At 37.6% G+C, this 24,877-nt stretch overlaps 1 protein-coding gene across 1 annotated transcript in view; it reads left to right on the top strand.

The window, feature by feature from the left end:
- WDR72 (WD repeat domain 72) overlaps positions 1-16,095 on the top strand; it is a 114,492-nt gene extending 98,397 nt beyond the window's left edge. The window contains exons 19-20 of the mRNA XM_086757553.1: positions 10,392-10,490; positions 16,040-16,095. Coding sequence (XP_086613679.1) covers positions 10,392-10,490; positions 16,040-16,095 — 155 coding nt within the window. The remainder of the gene's footprint in view (positions 1-10,391; positions 10,491-16,039) is intronic.
- The last annotated feature ends 8,782 nt before the right edge of the window (positions 16,096-24,877 follow it).

Genomic DNA, 24,877 nt, shown 5'->3' with positions numbered 1-24,877 from the left:
AATTAATCTAGATCCATGCTTCTGGAACACAGCCCATAGTCATTGTCCATACATACAAAATAGATTTCCAGCTACAAAAAAAAAAAGGGACAGCAACTCCTAGTAGCTAGTGTTTGGGAGAAAATACAAAAATAGATAAATTTGTCAGATTCTAGTATGCTGCCCTAAACACCAGTTCACTAGAAATCTTAACCACGTAACTGGAAATCATTAATTAAATCCTGTGCAGCCAAGAATCATGCATAATGTAACATGGCTACTGCAAACAGTTCACTCCTGATCATTTAAATTTCCTTCCTGCTCTTACAGACTTGAGGAGCCTGTATTTGAAGTAGTCCCTGATGAGATTTTGCTTTTACATGCTTGGAGAATGTTCTTTTGCATATTTATAGGACAAAGTAGATTTTTGCTTTTATGATATTGATTGTAGTCATTTAAAAAATACGTACCTTGGCACAATATGATCACATTTGCACACCTCAGAAATCTTTGACTGTACACAAAATAAGTGGCCTAATGCTCTAAGCCTTTAAGTAATAATGCTGTGATTGGGTCATGTGTGTGAGACAGCCACTTTTAAACTGAACATGCAATTCCATCTGAAAAAATAGGATTTCTGTATCTTCTCTTAATTTTTATGAAGAGGATTTTAGTAAGCAGTTCACTCTGCAGGGCAATGTTATTTCTATAGCACTGTCACGTTAGTGGTGAGAATAGATAGGTTACTACATCAGCACTGCTAATGTTCAAAAAGGCAATTTGTTTAAAGGACAGGGACAGACGAAGGAGGAAACAGACTTCACAAATTAAAAACTGCACAGCAGTTTCACTGCAAACCATCTACTCATCATACAGTACTATCCAATTAATCCATTACTCTTAGAAGAGGAATCCCTGTATATCCAGGTACAATCCTTGCCAAATATCTGGACACAATCATAGGCTTTTAGGATTACAAGTAACATAATAAAGGATAATGATCAAAAATTAAGCACACCAATACGGAATGCTTGGGTTAACTGAGCCTGCTATGTGCATTATAAGGCAGCAGTCTGTTAGGTTTAAAGTGAGATTAAGGAGTTGTGTAACCTGCAATTATGCTGTTTTCATTAAAAAAAATAAGATGATTTGGCTCAGTAGGGCCCTTCCTTATATTTACCTCTGTTTAATTGGATTGGGAACTGCTTAAACATCTTTGAGTTGGAGCTTATAAGAAGATGATCCCAGCTGTTTTTCGAAGCTTAAGACAGCAGGCAGACAACGTGATCATGTCAAGACTCATACTAAAGCCTTAATCCTACTTTTTCATCAACTAGCACTACAGCTGAGTCTTTAACCTCCTAAGTACTAAATGTGCTTTGGATCTCTCACAATACATTTGCTGTCAAATGTTATTGTCTAATAATATTAATTTTTGCTTTCTTTCTGAGAAGGACTTTAAAAAATAGTCTCTGTCTGTCTGAATTTGAAGAGCTATAGTATAACCCTGTATTTTCAGTCCTTTCAAAAATACAATTTATAAGCTTGCACCTATTGAAGTCTGTTGTTCTCTATGGAGGCGAGGAGTCGCATTGACTTATATTTCAGTTTGTTATAACGTAAAACCCAGCATACTGGTAACTATTTTTCATTGTACATCTGCTCCTAGATTGAATATAATTTTATTTTCAATAGGAAAGAAATGGCAACAGCTTTAGTTTTGTTGAGATCTTTTTCCTAGGAACTGTTAGCACGGCCAAAACAAATTTTCCAGATTCCTAGCCTCAAAACTTATTAGTTTAATAATCCTGGAGTTGCATAAAGATTAAATATTATAATGAGTTTTTCCTGCATCTGTTAATAGTATCCATGCAATGCAATAATCTCCTCTCCTCAGCCTTTTCTCTTTTCTTTTCTTTTCTTTTCTTTTCTTTTCTTTTCTTTTCTTTTCTTTTCTTTTCTTTTCTTTTCTTTTCTTTTCTTTTCTTTTCTTTTCTTTTCTTTTCTTTTCTCTTCTTTTCTCTTCTTTTCTTTTGTCTTGTCTCCTTTTCTTTTCCTTTCCTTTTCTTTTCTTTTCTTTTCTTTTCTTTTCTTTTCTTTTCTTTTCTTTTCTTTTCTTTTTTCTTTTCTTTTCTTTTCTTTTCTTTTCTTTTCTTTTCTTTTCTTTTCTTTTCTTTTCTTTTCTTTTCCTTTCTTTTCCTTTCTTTTCCTTTCTTTTCTTTTCTTTCTTCTCCTTGTTTTCCTCCTTTTTTTCTCCTTTTTTTTTCTCCTTTTTTTTTTTCTCCTTTTTTTATTCTGTCGGGCAGTGCTCCGATTTGTCCTAGTGACACAGGGCTGCCAGCAGGAAAGCAAGCGTAGTTAATGCTCAGCTGCTCAAACCAGTCAAGCAAGCTAGCAAGTCCCAGCTGTGCTACTTGATGTTTTTTGATTGCACCTAGTCCTCAATCTGTGAACTGTTTTCTGGACTTAGATTCATCAAGCTCTGCCGCTTTAAAAACTCATGCAGGCAGGCATCCTAGGATATGCCATTATAAGCTGCTGCCAGGGGATCTTCTAGGAGATAAATGGAATCTGTGTGAAGTAAATTAGTGTGAACCAGTCAATCTGTGTGTCAGCCTTGAGCCACATCCATGGGTAACTAGCTTGCTGACTGAAAAGTCCACTGTCTTTTGCCAATCAGAGGTCAGAGCCAACAGGCAGCAGTCCTATACAACAGTAGTTTCTTGGAATAATGCCTGTTTGACTGGCTAGTGAAACTCTTCAGCATACAGTACTGTACTGCCCGAGTTTACTTATTGCTTACAATTGAACTGAAAATCTTTTAAAGTCAGATAACATTTTAACAGTAGGGAGCATCACAGAAATGTCGTGGAAATGAGTACTTCCACTCTCATACAGCAGCCATTCGGCAGCATCATGCTGTGCTGCAGTTGGCTTTCCCTCCCTATCCGTAATACATCTTCAAGGCCATAATGCAAAATAATAACAATAATCTGGCCAGAAGAGGTTAATACAGAGGCTTTTTGTATATTTTTTTTTCCCATGGATTAAGCTATTTGGACACCTTTGATTGAGAGGAGGGAAGACTATACAAGCTGTAACATTCACATTATGCACAGGGATATGTCAGTGTCATAGCCGTGCTACACACTTTTGTTTCATTTTGGTTTTAAAAGCAAATTGAGGCAATCTACAGCTAGAATTCCCCTGCAGAAATGGACTGAACCAGAATTCTCTGAAAAATCTGTGATTAATGATTTTCGACTTGAATACCAGATCAATCTACTGTCGTGAAAATAATACTGTCAATACTGTCAAGAAAGCAGTTTTAGAATATAAATTATTTATTTGTTTATTGTTTTTATAGAATCTACTGAAACACTGATATCTGCAATATGTACTCTCCCACACCACTGATCTAATGTGCAGAAACCAGGGGGAATTTTGCTGTATGTTTTTAGAAAATTGGACAGGTGAGAAGATGCTATATATTTTAATTTCTAAAAGAAGTTAATTATCTAGTAACTACCAGAACTGAAATTTGACCTTCTTTATTAATTCATGTGGAAATTATTTTTCTATTGCCTCCCAGTTACTGGTTGAAAAAAAAAATGAGAAAGGGATAATGTTGACCAAAGGTGATCAAAAAATTCAGTCTTACACCATGCTTGGTTAAAATATGCACTGCCACACATTTAGGGAAATTGGAAAAAAAGAAATTTGGACTTTCTATCCAGAGAGATAGAAAGTCTTCTCCATTGAGAAGAAAAAGCATGATAGAAGAATTAATTAAAGATAGTTTAGGGTTACATTTTCCTTTTTAAAATCCTCCTAAGTTTTACAGGAGCATATGCTTCAGACCTGTGCAGTAAATGTTGTGTGGGTTTTTATGGGAAAGTATTTTATTTCTTGCAGCAGAACCCACTGAGACAAATTTAACTAGTTAGGTATTTTATTATATATACTACACAGAATACACGGACAGATTCTGGTATAAATCACAACTCAGATCAAGACAACTGCTTTAAAATTGAGTGAATGTTTCATTGCACTAATGAAACAAAAATGGGATGTCCTTTGAGAGCATAATATGTTACATGCCATTATGTTTTAGTTGAGAGAAGTAGGGAAGTCTCTCTGGATGAATAAAACTTAAAGGTATATTGGGAGAAGAATCACTGAAAATTTCAGTTTTCCTGTCTGGAGTAATGCTGTTCTCATAGATACAGGGAGGGAGGAAAATGAAGTTTTAGTTTTTTAATTTACAATATATAAAAACCTGAAAGGAAATTTCACACTTGCAGAAGGAAAAATGTTCTTGAGTTGCAATTCACTCAGCAAGTGAAATGAGCTTCGTTTGCGTGTGACTTCACAGAGTGGGAGAGCAAGCTCATGCTGCCCCAGGTGCATGGGTTAGTGGTTCTGCAAACTGAGCTCTGCAATGTAATCTTAGTTCCCGCTTCTGCATTCAGTGTAATGGATTTAAATTACTGTAGCTTCCAGTTTGGCTTATTCCATACTGGTTTATTTCAAGGACAGTTCCAACTTCCATATGCTGCAGCATTCACTTCAGAATCCTAATATGTTTCTCCAGGTTAATTTCTGAATCTTCTTTTTAAAAGTAAAATTTAATGAAAACTGGGCCACTGTGATATTTAATCACAGAAGATAACAACCAGCCATTCTCAATTAAATGACAACTATGTACATCAGTGCATGTTTTTTTAAATGACATTAAAAATTGCGAAATGACCGGCAACTGATGTCTTCTGTCAGTGAGATGAATCAGTGGTTTATATGGCCTGAGAAATGGTCTGGAAAAAAAATAGGGTTCAGTTCAATAAGGACGAGAGCAAGGATCTAGACTGAGGTAGGATTAATCTTCTGCAAAGAGACAGGGTGGAGAAGAAATAGCAAGGTAACAGTTTCTCAGAAAAGAACCTGGATCACAAGCTGAGCATGAGTCAACAGTGTTCATGCTGTGGCAACAAAGGCAAACGCCATGCCAGGCTCTGTAAACAGGAGTCTCACCTGTAAAACCTGTGAAGTAATCCTTGTGCTGTACTCAGTGCTGGTGCCATCAAGGGCACGTCCCCAACCTGTCTGACTCCTGCTCAGTGGCGAGTGCTGTCACCGCCATGGCACAGGGGTGCTCCATACTGGCTGGTGTAACTTCACTATCTGCTTTCTCTGCTTCTAGGTGATTGTGGTGAGTGCTGCTGGTATTTCACTTGCCATTTCATGAACATTTTCTGCCTTTCTTATAATTTTAGTGAAATAATTGTGTCCTTTTATGTTGGCATCAAAATATACGGAAAATCTAAGCAGGATAGTAATCCTCAACCTGGAAAAGAGATGATTGAAAGAGAATAAAACAAAGGACTGTTCAATCACAAGCATCATGGAGAGAGTGTGCAGGGCTTGTGCATGTGCCTTTTCTCATACAGGAACAAGTTTCGTATTAAGCTAACAGGGACAGGTGCAAACAAACAAAAAGAGATGCCCACCTGTGGGGTAAAACAATGGAGCTTGCTGTGCTAAGGCAAGTTAGGATGTAGGATGTTAAGGATGCAAAATTTGTACATGTTTAAGGGAAAACTGGACAAGCTTGTGGAACAGAAACTTACTGTGAGTTATTAAATGTAAAAAAAAAAAAAGTAAAAATCCCCAGTTTCAAATTGGAGTTTAGGAGAAATTTCTGGTGAAGTATTACTGTATGCTTGTTGGGCTCTGATGATATTTGGTCTCGGTGAGTACAGGTGTTCTGATGGTTTTTATTACATCCGTGAAATGTGCTTTTCAAAATAGTACTCGAAGCTTTTATTGCCCAGCTCTCCATCAAGCTTCTTAGGTACAACAGGGTAAGTGCCTGTAGATCACATACATCCCAGAAGTGGCATTGCAGCATGATTGTTTTACCCATTTGTAAAAATAAAAAAAAAATACCAGCATTTTGTTTTCCTTTTCAGCTTTTTTTTTGATGCAGTTTTATTTAGATTCAGGTTGCTTTGTGTTCTGTATTGGACTTCAAATGTATTTATCACCTATAGCCTATCTTGCCTAGTATTTTTGACTGAAATTTTTTTTTGTTGCCCTATCCACTTGTTTTGAATGACAAATAAGTTATTTTTTTTTTCTCTGCAGACAGACTGTCTTTAAGTTACTAGTCCACCTTATCAATAACGAAGGCATCTTATCAGAAAACAGTAACTGGTTTATTTACCTGCTTTATGAAAACATTTTCCTCCTATATGTCTGCCTTCTGAAAATTGGTATACAGAGTAGGTTGTTTAGAATTTAACATATGATATTTCCAGAGTGGAACAAGGCTTTTCAGCATTTAAACAGAACATGTAGAAATAAATGATAGTGATGAGTTGTTGCTGCAATTAGTGATTAGTGTATATTCACAAAGATTGTTCTTCCATAGGCTGACCATGGATCAGTCTGTGTTCTCTTTTCAGAAATAATTTGGTTTTATTTTGTGGCATTTGAAATATTTTGAAGCTGTTTACATAAATGTTTCATTGAATTCTATGATCTTATTACATTCCTTTGCTACTCTAAATTCCATATCTATTTTTTAATGTCTTTTTCTGTTTCAATAAAGTGAGAGAATGGGTATCGAGTTCAGTAAACAACTCTTAAGAGCTTATTAAGATGTATCAGAAAAAAATACCACAATTGTCAAGATTGATCCTGTACAATGAAGACTTATGTCATTTTTATATGCTAAGTTCAAGGTCATTTGCCTCAACAAAATCTTTCCTTTCACCTTACTTCCATGCTGACAAAGGTAATTTCTACTGTCCGTGTAATAAAAGAAATTACATTGCACTGAATAAAAAGATGTCATTGGAGTTATTATATCAGAAATTGTTGTTTCTTAACTTTTTCTCTGACTTCTAGATTTAGGGCTTATTTATACTCCAGATATTTACATCACTTTGGCTACACGAATTAGCTTTCAAATGGAAGCAAAAGTAATTTTAAGGTCCATTTAAAGCCAAAGTAAGACAGAGTATCCTTAGAATGAATAAAGATCACACTGTTTATGTTTAAATAACTTAAATTCCGTCAGCCTCCTAGGTATGAGCAATTCTGAACAATATTTCCCCTATTGACATTTGAACATAGAATCCTGTTCCCCTGAGGGAAAATACAGTGAAGTAGGTGTCAGTGTTAGGAAATTTTTTTTGTGATTACATAATGCCATTTTTTACTTTCACTCTTTATTTGGGCCAGACTGTTCTTGCCTTATTTTTAACTTTTCAATTCCCTTTGTTCTTTTATGATGTTTTTAAGGAACTTTCCTCTTCAAATTGAGCATATAAAGTGATGTTTTAAAAAAGAAAGATCTGAAGGTCTCTGCTGAGGTCCCTTTCCTGCTCACTGCGTACACTCATTATGTAACTTCATAAACCAGGGTACTGTGAAGTTTATTTGCCTGAGTTTTGTCTAGGGAGGTATGTGTACTTCTGCATAAGTGACAAGGCTGAGATACACCTCCCTTACTCACACCAGTGACCTGGTCCTAGTCTGTCCCAGCCCATCTCCTGGTTTTCTGAAATATTCACCTCCTCCCTTCACTCTTTCCTCCTGAACCTCATTCTCAGACGGCTCTTTTTATACAAGTTGTCTAGAGGTCTACTTCTCTGTCCCTGAGAAAACCCTTTCCATCCATGATTTCCACTCTCTTTAAATTCTTCCTAATGTCTCCTTGCCACCAACAATTAGTGCAAGCGTTTCACCATTGTTTTTTTGTCGTTTGTCAGGCATATCGGCTCTGCCTGTGATCCCTTTTTTCTCATTTTCATCTTTCTTGGCTTTCAGTGACTTCATCCTCTCCTAGATCTCCCTGGATCTCTACTCAAGCATATCAACTGGAGATGCTCCTGCTTTGTCCGCAGATCTTGCCAGCCTCTCTTGTCTTCTTTCTTGTTGACTTCACACCTTCCTTCTGATGTATCTTGTCTGTGTATGCACCTGCTTCTAACTGTCTTTTAGTCATTATTTTCTGAGTTACTTCTTGGCTGAATCTGGTGCCTTCCCCGAAAACACTGCTCAGCTCTGCTTTGTTGTAAAATCAAGCAGGTTAGTTTGAATTATATGACTTATCCTGACATGATCTGGGACAGAGGAAGAGCTCTTCAATAGGTTTGTCCTAGTCCCTTTCAAGAGGAATTACACCACAGACGACCAGCAAGGGAAGTACCTGCCATCTCCTAACTGGGACCGATGCTTGGTGCTGTGAATGCATCTCTCCTCCTTGGTTCACTATGAGAGCTCTTTACTGGGTGAAAATACATCATTTGTTTTGAAAGGCTGATTCTGAATTTTTAGTCACTGCTGTGTTTTTTAGAGAGGACAGCTCTTGTGATTTTTCTTTTTCTCTGCAGAGGCATAGCCGTACGTTTTGTTTTCTCCGTTTTATCACAGTATACTCTGAAAGTTTCCTATTGCTCTACTTCAGAGTAGTTCTGACTTAAATTCATGCAGCTGGAATGACTCAATCTATCACTCAGCACAGTGGAGCTGACTGCTTAATGGGAAAAACTGTTTTAGCAAGAATGTTCTAATAAATATGGCCCAAAATATATTTTTGAAAATATAATATGCACACTTGTATTTTCCAATTTTTCTTTTTTGAAGTGGGAATCTTGGCCTTCAATTAGTGTATTTGAAAATTATTCTAATGTTGTAAAAATCAGAGAAGAGCACAGATACCTTTGAAGACATTTCTTCCTGCACATATCGTAGCATTTTCATGAGTGAACAAGAACATTTGTTATTTATTGTAAGTTGTTCTTCAGTGTCAACTCACCTCATGCAGATTATCTTGTCAACACTTCCGTAGCAGAGACAAGAACTAAAACTCCTCTTCATGTGGATAAGTTGACTGTTGATATGAGTTCACTGGCTTTTTGTAAGCTTAGAAATTTAACTAATGTTCCTGCTTCACCTGGGCAGGGTTTTACATACTGGTTAGTTGCCATGCAAGGCAGATGTTTAGATCAAACTTACTGGGTTGTTTTTTTGGTTTTTTTTTCAGGTGAAATGCGTGGTGTCACTATCATAGATTCTATTATTTATTATATTTTAATATTGCATTTTCAAGGATCTAATTCCGCAGTAGTATTGAAGCCCTGATTGCTTCAAATGGACTCTGTGTAGATGCAGGATACAAGAATGATGGAACCTTTTGGTGACCTGGGATCAATAACTTGAAACCAATGGAAAGTGCAGAGCACTGAAGTGGAATATGTGTCCTTTGAGCTCTTCCTATCTGAATAATGCCCTGAGGCCCTGTTCATTTGCTCATAATTTTGGAAAATTTAAATGAGTTTTTAAAATAAGTAATACTTCAGCAAATACTCATTTGGTAAAAAAAAAAAATCCATCAGAAGTTATAAGGGGACAAATTTCTTGTTTTGAAAACAGGCCAACACTACACTGAGATTACATATAGCCATTGATATCCCCATCCACATGGAAGTTTGGAACCTTACTTGATTTTCTAGATATTAGAAAAAAGTATTTTCTAGTCACTACTATTTTCCTAAGAAATGGGATCAGGTAAGAGTTTCATTGGGACTCAGAAATTGAGATCTAGTCTTTACTGTGCTATTCTATAATAGGTTGTTTAATAATTGTACTTTATCTTCAAGCTATATTTGTGATTCCATATGGAGATGTGGAGCAGAAGAGAGGGAAAATGGACGTTGACAAGGGAAACACCTCTCTTCTGTTCAGGAAAACTTACGTGGGATTTGTTCAAAAGCCAAGTGAATTAAAAAGTCATATACAGACAAATAATTGTTTCCATGAAAATATTTTGCTTCTCTGAAATGCAAATGGTTGTAGTAATTAAGTAAAAGAAGAAATCAAATCTGATAATCTCTAAACTTCAACTCAGTCTATTTTTTGCTGCACTTTGGAATTATCACAAATTTTATTACACATTCTAGCTTGTTACATACAACATATTTTCATCTTAAAATGAACACCATTTCTCTCCCTGGTGACAAACTCCAGTAATTACAAAACCACCTAATTGATCTTTTAGGTTGTTTACTGGCTTCTTTGGTGAAACATACAAACACTTTTTATGGCTTCTAAATTATTTTATTATTTTAGGATTCTACAAGAAAAAATGGGGTTTTTTTACTTCAAAGGGATCACATTTAAGCTGATGCCTCAAACTTCACCCGGAGTGAATTCATGTTTATAGATTTTTTCAACTGTGCTATGGTGGCATAAAAGTACTTTGAGTTTCTGTTTTGTTTCAATCTATTATTTCTGTTTACAAATTATGTCTTCAGCATTGAAAGCTCTGCAGAAAATCAGGAAGTGTTTGTTTCTGAATACATTATATTTCTCCCTCCCCCTGTTTTTATTCTTTATTGCTCTAGTCAGTGCACTGAAGCATGAGAAGAGCTCGAACTCGGCAAACTTCCAAGATGTAGAGGATACGCCTGACAGATGTGTCTTGGAAGAGTCTGAGAGTCCAGGTGAGAGACGTTTAAAGACAGTCACCAAGTATCAAGTGATAAATCTGACACAGCTTTTGGGTCTGGAAGAAAAGCACATTGTAATGCTGTTGCCTTTTTAGCAGCTGCAACGTCAAATTAATGGTCACCTCCAGGGGTCACAGTGTGGAGCTGTTATCCTTTCCTCTTTCATCAAGAATTCAGGTCTTAGAAAGGATAACGGCTTTATGACCAAAAAGAAAGCTGACACTACTAGTTCATTATAATTAGTTTTGGACTACACTGCTTACTTAATATATGTACAATGTCTGACCCTTTGAAGGTAGCATGAGATTATGAAAAATTGGAAGGACTGTATATGCTGCAGATGAATGTAGCAGTGAAATTCAAATACTGTATTTCTGGAGGAAAGCAAATTGGTGACATTAAATAGCTTGATTCTTTTCTTTAAATCAGCTCACAATCATTATTTCATTTTAATAGCTTTTAACATTGATTCAGCTAAATAGAGGAACATCCATAAAGTGCATCCTTTTTGGTGACTAAAAGATTTATCTTCATGTAGTTTCATTATCTTTCTCGTTATGGAACATCTACAAAATTTATTAAACGAATACCAAAGGGAAACAATTAAATATAAAGTGTATCGAGTCACAGCTGATTAAAAATATTTTGTGCAACTAAATACTGAGGTCTTTTAAGCAAACTGTGAGCTTGACCCACATACACCGTCTACGTAACCTGCATGTAGTCCTCATTAGTGAAAGAGTTAAACATCTTTCTTCACCTGGTATTTTCCTTCCCTGCTTTATCTGGTTTCTGTGCACCCTCTTGCATCTTTGTGTGCTGATCCATGTATCATATTTTTGATTCATCGTCTCTGTGGCCTGTCAGCTTAGTTAAGAGATTTCCAAATCTTGCAGCCTGTGCTGACAGGGGGCAGCTGCCAACAGTCCCCTGATCCTTCCCCAAGGAACACTGCTGAGATTTAATTTTCAGTCAAAGGGTGCAGTCTGAAATCCATGTCAGGTCCCCGAAGTCATCTCAGAACCCAGATAGGACCCATGTCTGGGGGATTATATTTCAGCACATTCCACTCCTCCAAGATTCCTTGGGAGTTCAACCGCTGTCATATACCTGATTTGAACTACATTCCCTTTTCATCTTTTCCACAGAAATGAACACCAGTATGCGTTGGAATAATTGAAACCAACGAATTGTAAATCCGTATTCATTTTAAAGCCACATAGGCTTGGACTCAATGCTGTACAACAGAAACCAGCATGAGATTTAGAACAAATAGATAATCTACTCTGGAAGGAGCAAAGCTTAATTCCTTACTGCACCTACAATCTGTGGTGCATGGCACCTCCTTCAGAAACTGTCTGTAGTCCCTTCAGTAATGATTATGGGCAAAAACGTGGATTGTCCAAGTTCTGATCTGTTCTGAAGTGAGAAAGAATTAAAATGAGGTAGTACTAAAGTGTTCAGGTGAGAATTAATGTACCTTAAAGATAACATTAATTTTAACCTTAAATTAATTCTGTGTGGCAAAGTGTACACATTTGGACAGGAACTTGAATATCCAGTTCTGAACTCTGGATATCTCTGAAGTAATGGAAAGAATAAAAGCCTGTCAGGAGGTGAATATTGACTGGCAAAAATACATGTTAATAAAGCATCTAAACTTAAAAACTGAGTTCTATTTGGTCCATCTGACATCATTAAACTAGTAATAAACAACGAATTACTCTGGCTTTTGTTTCTGTCCATTCCTGCATTTTAAGACATCTTGTCTTATAGGTCTGAAAACCTCAGGAGATTTCACTACTGGTCTCACTGCTTTCCACTGAGAATTTGTGGCTTGGTTGTCATGGAGACATCGTATTTCTCCAAGAATTGCTCATATTGATCCGTGGACAGGCGTAAATGGCCAGGCGAATGTGAGGAGTAAAGGGGGTTGGGCAGTTCTATAAAATGACCAGAGGTTATAGGTCGGAAATAAGCTCATAGCAAACACTTAGGTAAAGAGAAAGAAACAGTTTCATTTTGTTTCAGGATTTCGTTTTTGCACTTTATGCCATTGTCTTCTTTCACTATATACTGAAAGAAACTTGTTAGTCACTTGTCATGTCAGATCTTTGGTGCTTGTCCTGACACAGCTGTCAGCCTTCCAGCTCTGTGCAGTTCAGGGACACACAACAAAGAGCTAGGAACATGAATTATTTATTGCTCCTTGTGCGGATGAAATTCTGTGATAAGAAATTAAGACACTTCTGACAGAAGTGCTTGTTTGAAAGGAAAGATTTGGTAACACAATACATTTACTTAAAACTTACCACTTGCTTTTAGTAGCAAACATTGAAACAATAATGTGACATTCAGTTGGCTATGATTTTCTCTCGTATTTCTCAGGTGCTTCAACTTTGAATCGTATCTTGGAATTTGAGAGTGCCTGGGAGGTCAGCATTTGTTTTGGTGAAACTTTAGAATGTGACTTTGTGATTTTAGAATCTCTTCCACACATATTCAGAGTCTGGGCAAACTTACAAACTTCATTTATAAGTTTTTATTAAAAAGTCTATTTATGTGTTCTGCAGAGTCTCTTGCGCTTCACTTACAACATGTTGTCATACGTGCAAAAGCGATGTTAAGAAATATGTTGATTTTATTGTCTCTTCTGATGAGGAAAAGGTGAAAATATGACAATATACCTGCAAGGAATTCCAAGTATTCCCAGAAAGGATTCTTTATTACAACTTCTTCCAGAATCAGGAGGGCTGTAGAGCAGCCGTTAACAGACGTATCTGTGCATTGTGTCTTCTAACGGTGAAAGGTGCAGTCTCTAACCTTGACATTAGAGCTATTTTTAAAGTGATCTTAATTTTCTAAAATCACATAAAGCTTACTCTGCTTATTTTACTTTCATGTTTTCTATGTGTCTGTACATGTTCTCACTGCTCTGGATGTGGGCCTCCAGCAATTGTATAAAAGGGCATATACTCAGATGAGTAGCAGGAATCTATTTGACTGCCCAAGACACCAATCTGAGATTTACCTGTGATTTGTTGTGTTCAATGTGTGATCTGAACTACTCTCAGATAGGTAATGAAACCCATCAACCTGCACTTTTCTCTTGGATAATTCACAGTAAACACGTTTCACATCTGATGGACACAGGTAAATATCAGACTGCAGTTTCTTGTCTAAGTGAAATGGATTTTAGTTGCTGCCTCCATGTGCCTACAAGCTGCCATTATCTGTGATAGTGGCTCATGTCTATTTTAGCCCACACACAGAGGAGATGCTGGGCTTCTCTCCCATATACCTAGTAGTAGGTTTCTCACTGCCATTTTCCCCACATGCTGAGGACTACTTCTGTTTGACATGCAAAGCCTTGACTTTTCTAAACTCATCTCTGCTCTGGCCTTGAATATAATAATCAGATAGGAATTACAACAACTTTTTGTAGAACGTGACTTTTAATTGTAGGAACCCCCTATAAAGAATTCATTGTCCTTTAGAGTGGTTCTTTAATATAGATAAATATTCCCAGCAATGTTTTCCATTTTATCAGACAAATTTTCCACATTTAGGAAAACTGAGAAAGAGGCTGAAACTGAGTGAACATGGATGTGTAAGAACACTGTAGAGCACTGGAACAGGTTGCCCAGAAAGGTGGTGGAGGCCCCATCTCTGGAGACGTTCAAGGCCAGGCTGGATGAGGCTCTGAGCAACATGAACTAGTCAGGGATGTCCCTGCTCCTTGCAGGGGGGTTGGACTAGATGACCTTTGAAGGTCCCTTCCAACCATAACCATTCTATGATTCTAAGTTAGACTTCTAGATCTGAGCTATTCACCCAAGTTTTCTTGTACAAACCATGTTGGAAAATCCATGCGTCCAGCAGGCAGATCATCATGTTCAAAGGGAGTTGCTTGAGATGGGTTGAAAATGCTCTGAATTTTGTCAGCCAAAAATCTAAGAGGATTGTAGTAGGACTTGACACAACTTGAGATACCTTTCATCTGTGGTGCAATCCCACTTAAGGAGAGTTCTGCAAGTATAGCTTTTATAAGAAAAAGGAGTAGATTTGAGCTGAAGTCACAAGAAACGATGTAGGCACAGATGCCCTTTGCCTTTTATTTCCCCCAACAGAGATAATGCAGTAGACTAGCCAATAGACTTTTACTTCACTTGGTAATAGATGGAAATTGAGCCTCCCTAATGGAAGATTGAGTTGGAGGCTGTAGATGGAAATTACAAAGTGTTTTCTATCTTTTGGATGAAAACCATGTAAATGGTAAGAACCCTATACCCTTATGGCCTTCAGTAGCCAGTCTCTGCCTGAGTCAGAGGTAGAATGTAAAAGTAAATATTCAGTAAATTTCCACTTATGAAGCACCCTAAAAAAGCATGATTTTCTGTATTCGCTTCATCGTGAAAAGTAGGTAGCAGTAACTGAGGACTGATTCAGGAATGGATTGCTGGAGGTTGTTGGTGATGATGCATGAAGCGGGAGGAAGATGCAATGTAGGGCAGTTCACTGGTCACAGATACTGATAGCCTGTACTGCTCAACCACTGTATATAAAATGTTAGTGCCTAGGAAATATTCCACAAATAATTTCTGGGATTTCCAATGCAGGCATAGATGAATCTGTAAGAATTTCACTGTGGTAGATGTAGTGTCACATCCTATCACATTCTGGGTTACTAGTATCATGACTCATAGGTTTTTTTAGTAAATCAAACTGTAAAACCAGAAGACGATGTAGTGGACATCAAGAAAATGTGTATCTCTGTCTATGACACAGATAGACAGAAAGATAATAGACAATATAAATTTACAATATATCCATTAGACTGAGAAAAAATAGTGTGTGCTGCTTTCTTGATGTTCGTGTACTCATGAAAGATGACATATCTGTTCAAGCAGTGTTTGTAATACAAGTAATATTTTAAATTCAGGTTGTAAATATTACCATGCATCAAATAAGAAGGAATCAGGAAGCTAAAAACTGGTAATTGAGAGTGCTTTTCTGTGGAACTCTAATAAGCCATGACATAATTAAAATATAAAGCCTTACTACTCTAACTTCCAACTACTTCTTTTTACAGCTATTGTAGGATTACTTCTTCTCGAAGAAAATATATATAATTTGAAAATTGTATTTGCAGAGTAAACATAAACAGTCTATGAATTTAAAACAGAAATTATCTTTCTGCTGATCTACTGTAATGTTTTCCTTTAAAACAAAAGAGGAAGAAGAAGGAGAAGGCTGTTTAGGATAAAAGTTTTGAGCAATGCCTTACATTCTCTGGAACTGTTTTGGGTTCCATATTGCTTCTTGTAGTGTAGCCATTGTAACATAAAGAGTCTTCTGGAGGTAGATTTGTGATATTTTTTAACACTAGCATGGTGGTGCTGGAAGTTTTCATTCCATTACAAAAATTACAGAGTTTATTACTCTATAAAAAGATTGTAAAATAACTTATTTTTAAAAATAAAATCTTGCCTATTACTCAAACTGTAACATCATTAAAGCAGATCAATACATTTCTTTTCCAGATGATGTGAAGCCACATCCTTGGATATCTAAGGTGTGCTCCTGTAAGGTGTGTTAGAAAACCCTGCTTCACCAAAAGAATTAGAAGATGCACAAGAACAACAAAGAAATAGGACATGTGCTGTGGATAAGAAAAGGCTTGTTGTACTTATTATTGTATACCTTTAACGATTCATTTTCAGAAGAAATACTTACCATAAGATCAGCTTCTATTTGCTGATTTATTGGCTTCAATTCACACTTCTATCACTAATAGATTTACATTTATTCCATTAAATTTAGATAATTCTGACATAGAAAATATCAACTCTTTATTTTTAGATGTTTCTCACTAGTTTTTGTAGTGATCCCAAATCTTACAGCTTTGATTGACCACAAACATTTGCATCAATTTTAATATTCTTTTACATACCTCAAATTTAAATTTTTCTCTCTCCTTGCTTCTGACTTTTATTACCAATAACATTTTAACACTGAGCAAAACCAAACACATTTGAAATAATTAGAAAATTTGTTTCCATTTAAAGGAAAAATGCATGTTTTGAAGTAAACAAACTTTTAATTACACAAATATCACACAATTTTTTTTAATTAAACATGGAATATTTTGAAACAACTAAAATAGAAAGAATGTTCTGTGCATAGGAGAGCATGGGAAATTGATTATCAAACTGATCATGTCTAGGATGTAAATTTTCCTTTTCTGTAAATAGTGCTGTCACCATCATCTGTAGAAACGTAGTACCAATATGAAGTTGGATAAGCCCATTGGAGTCCTCTTCTGAAATGATATACTTTATTGAGTTTCTGTTTGTATTCATTGGGAAAAGCATTATTGTCTTTTAAAAAAATATTCATTATTATGTTTGAAGAATATTTGCAGCTTATTAAACTCATTTATCACCTAATATTCTGGGGGATTTATGCCGGTTTGACAAAGAATGGCCACTCAGAGGAGTAAGCTCACTTTCTTTGTTACCAATAGTTGGAGTGCTAATGAAGTCAGAGGGTCTTGGGGATGCGCTTTTCTGGATCTGTGTCTTATGGTGGAAATAATGATCTGCTGTTATCCTTCCTAACTGTCATGTTAACCATAAGCTGCCTTAACTAGGAGAGTGAAGATTACTTCAGCTTGAAAAGATTCTCTGGCAATGAATCTCTCTTACTTGTGGGGAAATGTCATGGCTGCAGGAGTGAAAAAAACAGATTTCTGTTGCCATACTGTGGTTTGAATTTGATTAAACATGAAACCTTCTTTCTTCTATTTTTTTTATATCTCATGAGTTCATATATCTACGTGCAGTGTATGGCAGCGAGGTCTTCAGAAACATTGAGTGGAAGGGCCTTCTGAGAAGCAGCACTTCAGTTTTTATTAAATTAAATAACATGTCATTAAAATAGGCTGCAATCCAGAGAAGATAAAGATGTTTTATGTTATTTTTCTGTAATTGTAAATACCATGCAGAAAAAATGACATATTTTAACAGAAAAGTCACTGGTTTGTACACATTTGGTATTTTTCAGGAACAACTTTCCTTATTCTTGGAAGGCATTTTCCTATGTAAGCTTCTGTTTGAATGATAGTGACTAAACAGTCTGGGTGTTGAGTGTTGTGGCTTCATTCTTTCACTTGCTGTGCTGGATGTCTGGAATAATTTAATTGACTTATTTATACTTGTACAACACAGCTGAGAGCAGAACATGTCTTCAGCTGACATATATCCTCTTCTTTTATGGTTAAATCAGAGTTGCAAACATCAAGAAGGCAAAAGTAAAATTGCAAATAGAACTACAGAAACTTAGTAACACTACAAGAACCTTACAGACAGTAAAACAAATGACAAATAAAGGATGGGCCTTGCTGTCTCCTTTGTCACACATCCTTGCTAACAGTCACCTCTAGTTTGCGGCAGTAGTCTCCCATTGGCATTGAAAAGCCCATTTCCCTTCGCAGCAAACGTTACTGCTTTGCAGCAGCATCTGCTCACTTGGGCCAGCTCTGTTCTTTGTGCCAGGGTAACCAATCTCCTTAAAACTATTTCTACTAGACATTATGAAAACTGATGTGTTCAGAGAGGTCTCATAGCTCAAGGAATTGGCATTGTCCGTAACACCCAGTACTGCTGTAGTAGCAATTACATTTGTGCAACACAATATTTGATTGCTTGTCTTTAATTCTGCAAAGCAGTGCACATCAGCAGACTGCCAATACAGACAGCCCTTTGGAATGGCTTGTGCAGTGAAGATTGGTGTTTGGCACATGCTTATGCGTGCTTTGTGCTAATTATAATTACAGTATCGGTAAGGTAAGGCAAGAACTTTTTTTATTAGGTACATTTATTTCCCAGTAAAGCAAATATATTTCCCATGTGATCTGGATGTCTTTCAAGCAACCGACTTTACAGTATATGCTCAAGATGAACTCTTGCTTAGAATAATCTTTTTGCATCAAAGTGACAATTTAGAGCCATATAGAAAAATACATATTAGCCTCCTGCAACTGTTTCTTGTAAGCCATAACTGAAGAAACATTTCTATACTAATGCAGTCTGATGTACCACTGCATTTATGCTTATGGGGATTGATTTTACAACGAAGTTGCAAGGTAATTAGGAATGTGTTTTTCTGTTTTGTTGCACTGAAGGAATCCTGTCAAAAGGAGTAATATGCTAGTATATTAGAGTAGTCATCTAAATTTTAGATATAGGTTAAAAAATTAATGAATACCTAAACTGCTTAAGAAGCAAGGTCTTTTTTTTTTTTTTTTTTCCATCTAGAAGTCACAGGGTCCAATAAACTGTGTGGCTCAAGTTGTGGTTTCATAGTCAGGGCAATTTCTCCCCACTGCAGCCATACACATCTGTGTCTCCTCACTTACGTTTGCACTGGCGCTTGTATGACCTGGCCGCGTCAAGATAAGCACTGGCCTCAGTGCAAAGAGCAGAGGAGGAACAAGCAAGCCAGGGCAGGAAGAAAGCAGAGGTATCATCTAAGTGTGGGACAACCCACACAAACATCAGCATTATCTCAGCACAAAATTGAAGTTTTAGGGTGCTGTATGCAGGGGTCTTTCTTGAAAATAGATTTTCAGCTTTCAAATCCTATAGGCATTTTTTACATTATGTGCATAATCCATTGTGTTCTAAAAAAAAAAAGAAATTAAAAGGAAATTACTGGTCCTTTAGTATAAGCCCAAACCAAAACTCATTGACATCTCTTTGATTTGACAGATTTTGAGTTTTCCAAATGGTTCATACTTGCTAAATGGGCACTGACCTAGATTCCTGCCTGGAAACATCCCTAAACTTTATATTGTTCATTTATAGCTCCAAATCCAAACATTATCTTTTGAAATATCTTGTGTTATTTACATATTTTTAATTTGATTATTGAAATCAACTGCTTCCATTGTTGGGTTGCATTTTGTTGAGCAGTGCTCTTCCCTGATCCAATGAAAGATGTTCTGAAAGCAAATTGGCATGGAAGTCGAAATATGTATATATGAGATTCGGTGTTTCTTTAAAAAAAAAAGAGACACTTTAACAAAACCACTATGTAACAGGGCTACAAGCTCCGGACAACACCAGAAATCTAGCAAGGGGAATGATTTTGCAAGTCTGACTGAGCTGAAGTGTTGAAAATTCAGAAAAGAACGGGACAGATGCAGTAAGCAGCATAACCTCTCCAGGTTTTTACTTCTTCTGAGAGAGCATGTTCTCTGAAGGCGGAGTAGGGCAGTGAGCTCCAGCACCAATCTCAAAGTCATTGTGCCGATGCTGAATAGCATTGCATGCACATTCCTGATGTGGGATCTGTGAAGACAAAGTGCTGCTTCTCGCAACGGACATTTCTGCTGAATTTTGCAGGCCGTTCTTCTTGCATGAGAAAAGGATGCAGAGGAATTTCAAGAGCTGGTCTTCCACTTTTTCTTTCCTCATAGGATATGCAGTCTGAACTGCTAGGCAAAGCTCTTAGAATTGTTGCTAGAGTTTAAGTTGGGTTATAATTTGAATTCATAGATCCGCAAAGTGAAAGTTCATCAGTCTTATTTTTGAAGAAGTAATATTGAGCTTGGATGCAACATAAAAGTCACACAATAATCCAGGATTGTCTTACTGGGGACCATGGGAAGTTTATTTCTTGAATGACCTGCTGGAAAGTCTAAAGTGTGTCCAAGCTGTGCTGCAGGACAGGAACGTCACGTAAAGACTACCTTCCCCACCTTCTGATGAATCCAAGTGTTCTGGATATGGTGTGATGGGTAAGTACGAATATAGCTGTCATGGTGAAGCAGTGCCAGTTGCTAAACAATATTAAACATTATGAAACTTAAACATCTGCTGAGTTTTTTAGAGTGGACACTGCATTTTATAAAATTCTTACACAGTACCAATTTAATTTCATTTACCTTTTTCTTTCACGTATTTCTAGAAACCTTAGCTTGAGAAGGCAGAGTTGTGCAGCCTGAATTTACATTGTGTCTTGCAAACATAGGGATAAAAGCTGTTTTTCTTCCTCTGGCAATATTCTCTAATGAGATAGCTGTGAAAAATAGCATCACTGGAGTGAGTAATGTATGTTGTTTCATTAAGCACATTACTTCTTCCATTTTTACAGCAGCTGGGAGATTTTCTTTTTTTTTTTTTTTTAGCATTTGAAAGCTTAATACTCAGCAGAAAAAATAATAACAATATCCAGCACTAGTAAAATAATAATATTTTCTTTACTTATTCTCAAATTTTATTTAAATAATATGTAAACTTCTTGAAAATAAGAACCTCGGGAAATTGTACTTTAAATCACTATGAATTTTCCACACAGAAACCCAGGGTAATAAAAGATTCCATTCCATTTCAGAACATTATTTTCTATAATCACAGTGGCAAACAGCTCTGCCCAGTAAATGCAACATATATATTTTCGTTGTTTTTTTTGGTTTATAGTCTTCCTGCCATGTAGATGGCAGCAGCACTCAAGCCTTGAAATTCAGTCCAGCTTTTTCTTGAGTTTTTTTCTGAAACACCACGTCTAAGAATATTATTGTTCAGAATGAACTGAAAGCATGATTACTTAAAGATGGATATCAGCTTACTTATATATTCCTTTAAAGAAGCCTGTAACTTCATAATATCAGTGTTTAAAAGGCAATGTGTCGTATCTGTATGAATACAGATGCCACTATTCTTTTTTTTTTTTGTACATTATTACATACTTTCTTTCTGTAAATTAAACTGCTAGTATTTTTTCTACTGTGCTAGGTTTCAGGACACACAGGGTGTTTCTGAAAATTCAAAAACGTTAAGATTTACTAGGGTAGTCCCCACATTTATTTCCTTGCAGAATGAGAAGCAGCTAGCAGGCGCTTGGGCAGGAAAGCTGTTGACCGTGGGCATCCTTGTTGATGATACAAACAGGAAGGACAGAGAAAGGCAGTGCTATAGTGTAGGGTTTTGTCCTATAGACTCTACTAATCATAGTGGTCTATGAAAAATATCATGAATTATTCTCCTGAAAATATTTTTAAGGTCCAAATATCTTTTGTGTGGAATTCTCTGCACTCTGACATTTGCTTTGGCTAAGAAGTAGTGAGAGGTTTTGAAAGAGAAGCAACAAACGGAGACCCAGAGCCAAAGCTGTCTGGCCGTCTCAGTCTCTGCAGCATCAGCTGAAACCTGGGGGAGGCTTTGTGGGATCATCTCCAGGCCCCAGGAGATAAAAGCAGGTGTTACACACACGAGGAAAAAACTAGCACAAATAAGCATAATGATGGTCGCTCCTTGAACTAGGAAATACTGTTTAAATGCTGGAGGCAAATGGTAGCCGTTTAGTGAGCTGTCGTATGAAGTAGATCAGCTCTAACTCCCTCAATGCTTCTTGACCACTAGCAGCTGAAGTAACAGGGAGATCAAATATTCAATGGACAACATTTCTCATTCCGCAGGATCCTGTCTGGGGATGCATTTGGTGGAGGTCTAATACTCTGAGCATGGAATCAAATAAGGTAACTGGGAAAGTGGACAGACTGTGGCACTTCACCATCCTCATCTGACTGCCTCAGCTGCAGATTTGGACAGATCTGTTCTAGACTTGTGCAGAAACAGGGAGAGAAATAGGAACCAATATCCCTCTGATGCCCTTGGCTGGATGGCCGCACTCAGAGAGTGGTGGTCAACGGCTCAATGTCCATGTGGAGACCGGTCATGAGTGGCATCCCTCAGGGGTTCGTGCTGGGCCCGGCCCTGTTCAACATCTTTGTCGGCGATATGGACAGTGGGATAGAGTGCACCCTCAGCAAGTTCGCCGACGACACCAAGTTGTGTGGTGCCGTCGACACGCTGGAAGGGAGGGATGCCATCCAGAGGGACCTTGACAGGCTGGAGAAGTGGGCCCGTGCCAACCTCATGAAGTTCAACCAGGCCAAGTGCAAGGTCCTGCACCTGGGTCATGGCAATCCCAAGCACAAATACAGGCTGGGCGGAGAATGGATTGAGAGCAGCCCTGAGGAGAAGGACTTGGGAGTGCTGGTGGATGAGAAGCTTAACATGAGCAGGCAATGCGCCCTTGTGGCCCAGAAGGCCAACCGCATCCTGGGCTGCATCAAGAGAAGCGTGGCCAGCAGGTCGAGGGAGGTGATTCTCCCCCTCTACTCTGCCCTGGTGAGACCCCACCTGGAGTACTGTGTCCAGTTCTGGAGCCCCCAACACAAGAAGGACATGGACCAGTTGGAGAAGGTCCAGAGGAGGGCCACAAAGATGATAAAAGGGCTGGAGCACCTCTCCTATGAGGACAGGCTGAGAGAGTTGGGGCTGTTCAGCCTGGAGAAGAGGAGGCTCTGGGGAGACCTGATAGCAGTCTTCCAGTACCTCAAGGGGGCCTACAAGAAAGATGGGGAAAGGCTGTTTAGTAGGGCCTGTTGCGATAGGACGAGAGGTAATGGTTTTAAAATAGAGGGGGGTAGATTTAGATTAGAAATTAGGAAAAAAAATTTTTACGATGCGAGTTATAGAACAGTGGAACAGGTTGCCCAGAGAGGTGGTGGAGGCCCCATCCCTGGAAACGTTCAAGGCCAGGCTGGATGAGGCTCTGAGCAACCTGATCTAGTTGGGGATGTCCCTGCTCCTTGCAGGGGGGTTGGACTAGATGACCTTTGAAGGTCCCTTCCAACCCTAACCATTCTATGATTCTATGTAGTTTGGACACAGATGAACTGTGACCAAACAGGCTCCTGATCCCTAACGGGGCTATGACCAAAAACCCATCACAGATGTCATGATACATGTCCTAGAGGGATAGCATTCCTCCTGCTTAACTAGTGCTTCGGGTAAAGGACTAACAAAGAGAAAGTATGAATTTGTGGCTGATAAAATTTGTGACAATAGCAAAAGTAGAATTCATGATGGTGAGAAAAGAGAAGCAACAGGATACATGTCCTGTCAAAACACTAGGATAGCCAGCTTTTGTCTCCCCTGCATACCATTGAGTAGCATGCTACAGCTGCTACATCAGACAGTCCTAATAGGAAAAGCACTTACCTTCTTAAATTTCTTCTAGATAAATACATGCCTAGAGCAAATATACTTTAACTGCTTATAGGGTATGTTTTGGAGATTTGGTGGTTTTTACTCTTCACTTCATAGCATCCTTTAAATCAGTCTTAGATTCTATTCCAGTGAGCAGATATTTGTCAGAAAGCTGCTTCAAGGTCTCCCAAATCCACATGGAGGGTTTTTTTTTTAAATATTTAAAATGATGCCACTGCTTAAGTAATAATATCTTTTCACCTTTCCTCTATCACTCTGGTAGTACACTCAGTGTAGTTATGGGAGACGTCTGTGCCTTGCAATCAAAAATGCATTTAAATTCAAACAGTTCATATTTATGCTGATTGTTCATGACCTATAATGAACACATATTCAAAAAGCCATTGGAAACTTAAAATAACTTTGCTTGTTAGTATTCTGTCTGTGGAATGGATATCCTTGCAAGGCCCTACCTCGGATAAGTTTTGTAAGGATATAGTGAGGGCTGTGTGGGTGGTTACAGCGTTTTGTAAGTAAAATACAAAACCAAAACTAGATTATAAAAAGCTTGATAGGGTTCTGTTATCACTCCCAAACTTGTTAGGCTGAACCAACACAACTACCTCACCAATATGATACAGAAACTCTGAGAACTACCCAACATGGCTTTCCTTAGAAATATTTTTTTCAGAATCACCTTGGAGTATAACTGCCCCTTAGGAACTTGAGATTTGCAGCACTAAGGTTTCAAGCTTTTAAATAAGTTGATGAACACTTTTAATGGATTGGATACTGAGCAAAACATCAGAGAAGACATCACAAGTGAAGACTCATTCCAGGCACTGTTTCTTATATTTGTTGCTTTAGTTATATGGAGTGACAGCCCAATGAATCACTGGGCGGTCTTTTGGTCTGACAATCTGGGTATTGTCTGAGCAATTAACAGGCAGTCAGCCAGTTGCAGTAGCTAGTGATTAAATTACAGAGGTTCTTTGGTGGTTTCCATAAAGAAATCTCTGGGAAGAGTTAGGTGGATCCACCATCTGTCATATGATGAACATGTGTCTTATTATGTTTACATGTTTATTCAACTAAATAATTAAGAATATTATGTCAGTTGAGAAGATTTGATGTTTGAAAGACATTTCATGCTTTTGGTTTCTACTGTGCTAACCCTGTGCATGAGGAGAATTAATGATTCTGTTGGGGTAAACCTTTAGCTTTTTTTTTTTTTTTGTAGGAGATTTCAGAAATATCTTTCCTCGTGTCTTAAGCCCCATTTCTGAATAACTGCATGAGTACGTGACTGGTTTCGTTCTA

Source organism: Chlamydotis macqueenii, chromosome 12 (genome assembly GCF_036417535.1).
Source record: "Chlamydotis macqueenii isolate bChlMac1 chromosome 12, bChlMac1.mat, whole genome shotgun sequence".
NCBI classification, from domain to species: Eukaryota; Metazoa; Chordata; class Aves; order Otidiformes; family Otididae; genus Chlamydotis; species Chlamydotis macqueenii.
The sequence above is the reverse complement of the archived record's forward strand: the minus strand, read 5'-3'. Positions and strand labels throughout refer to the sequence as shown.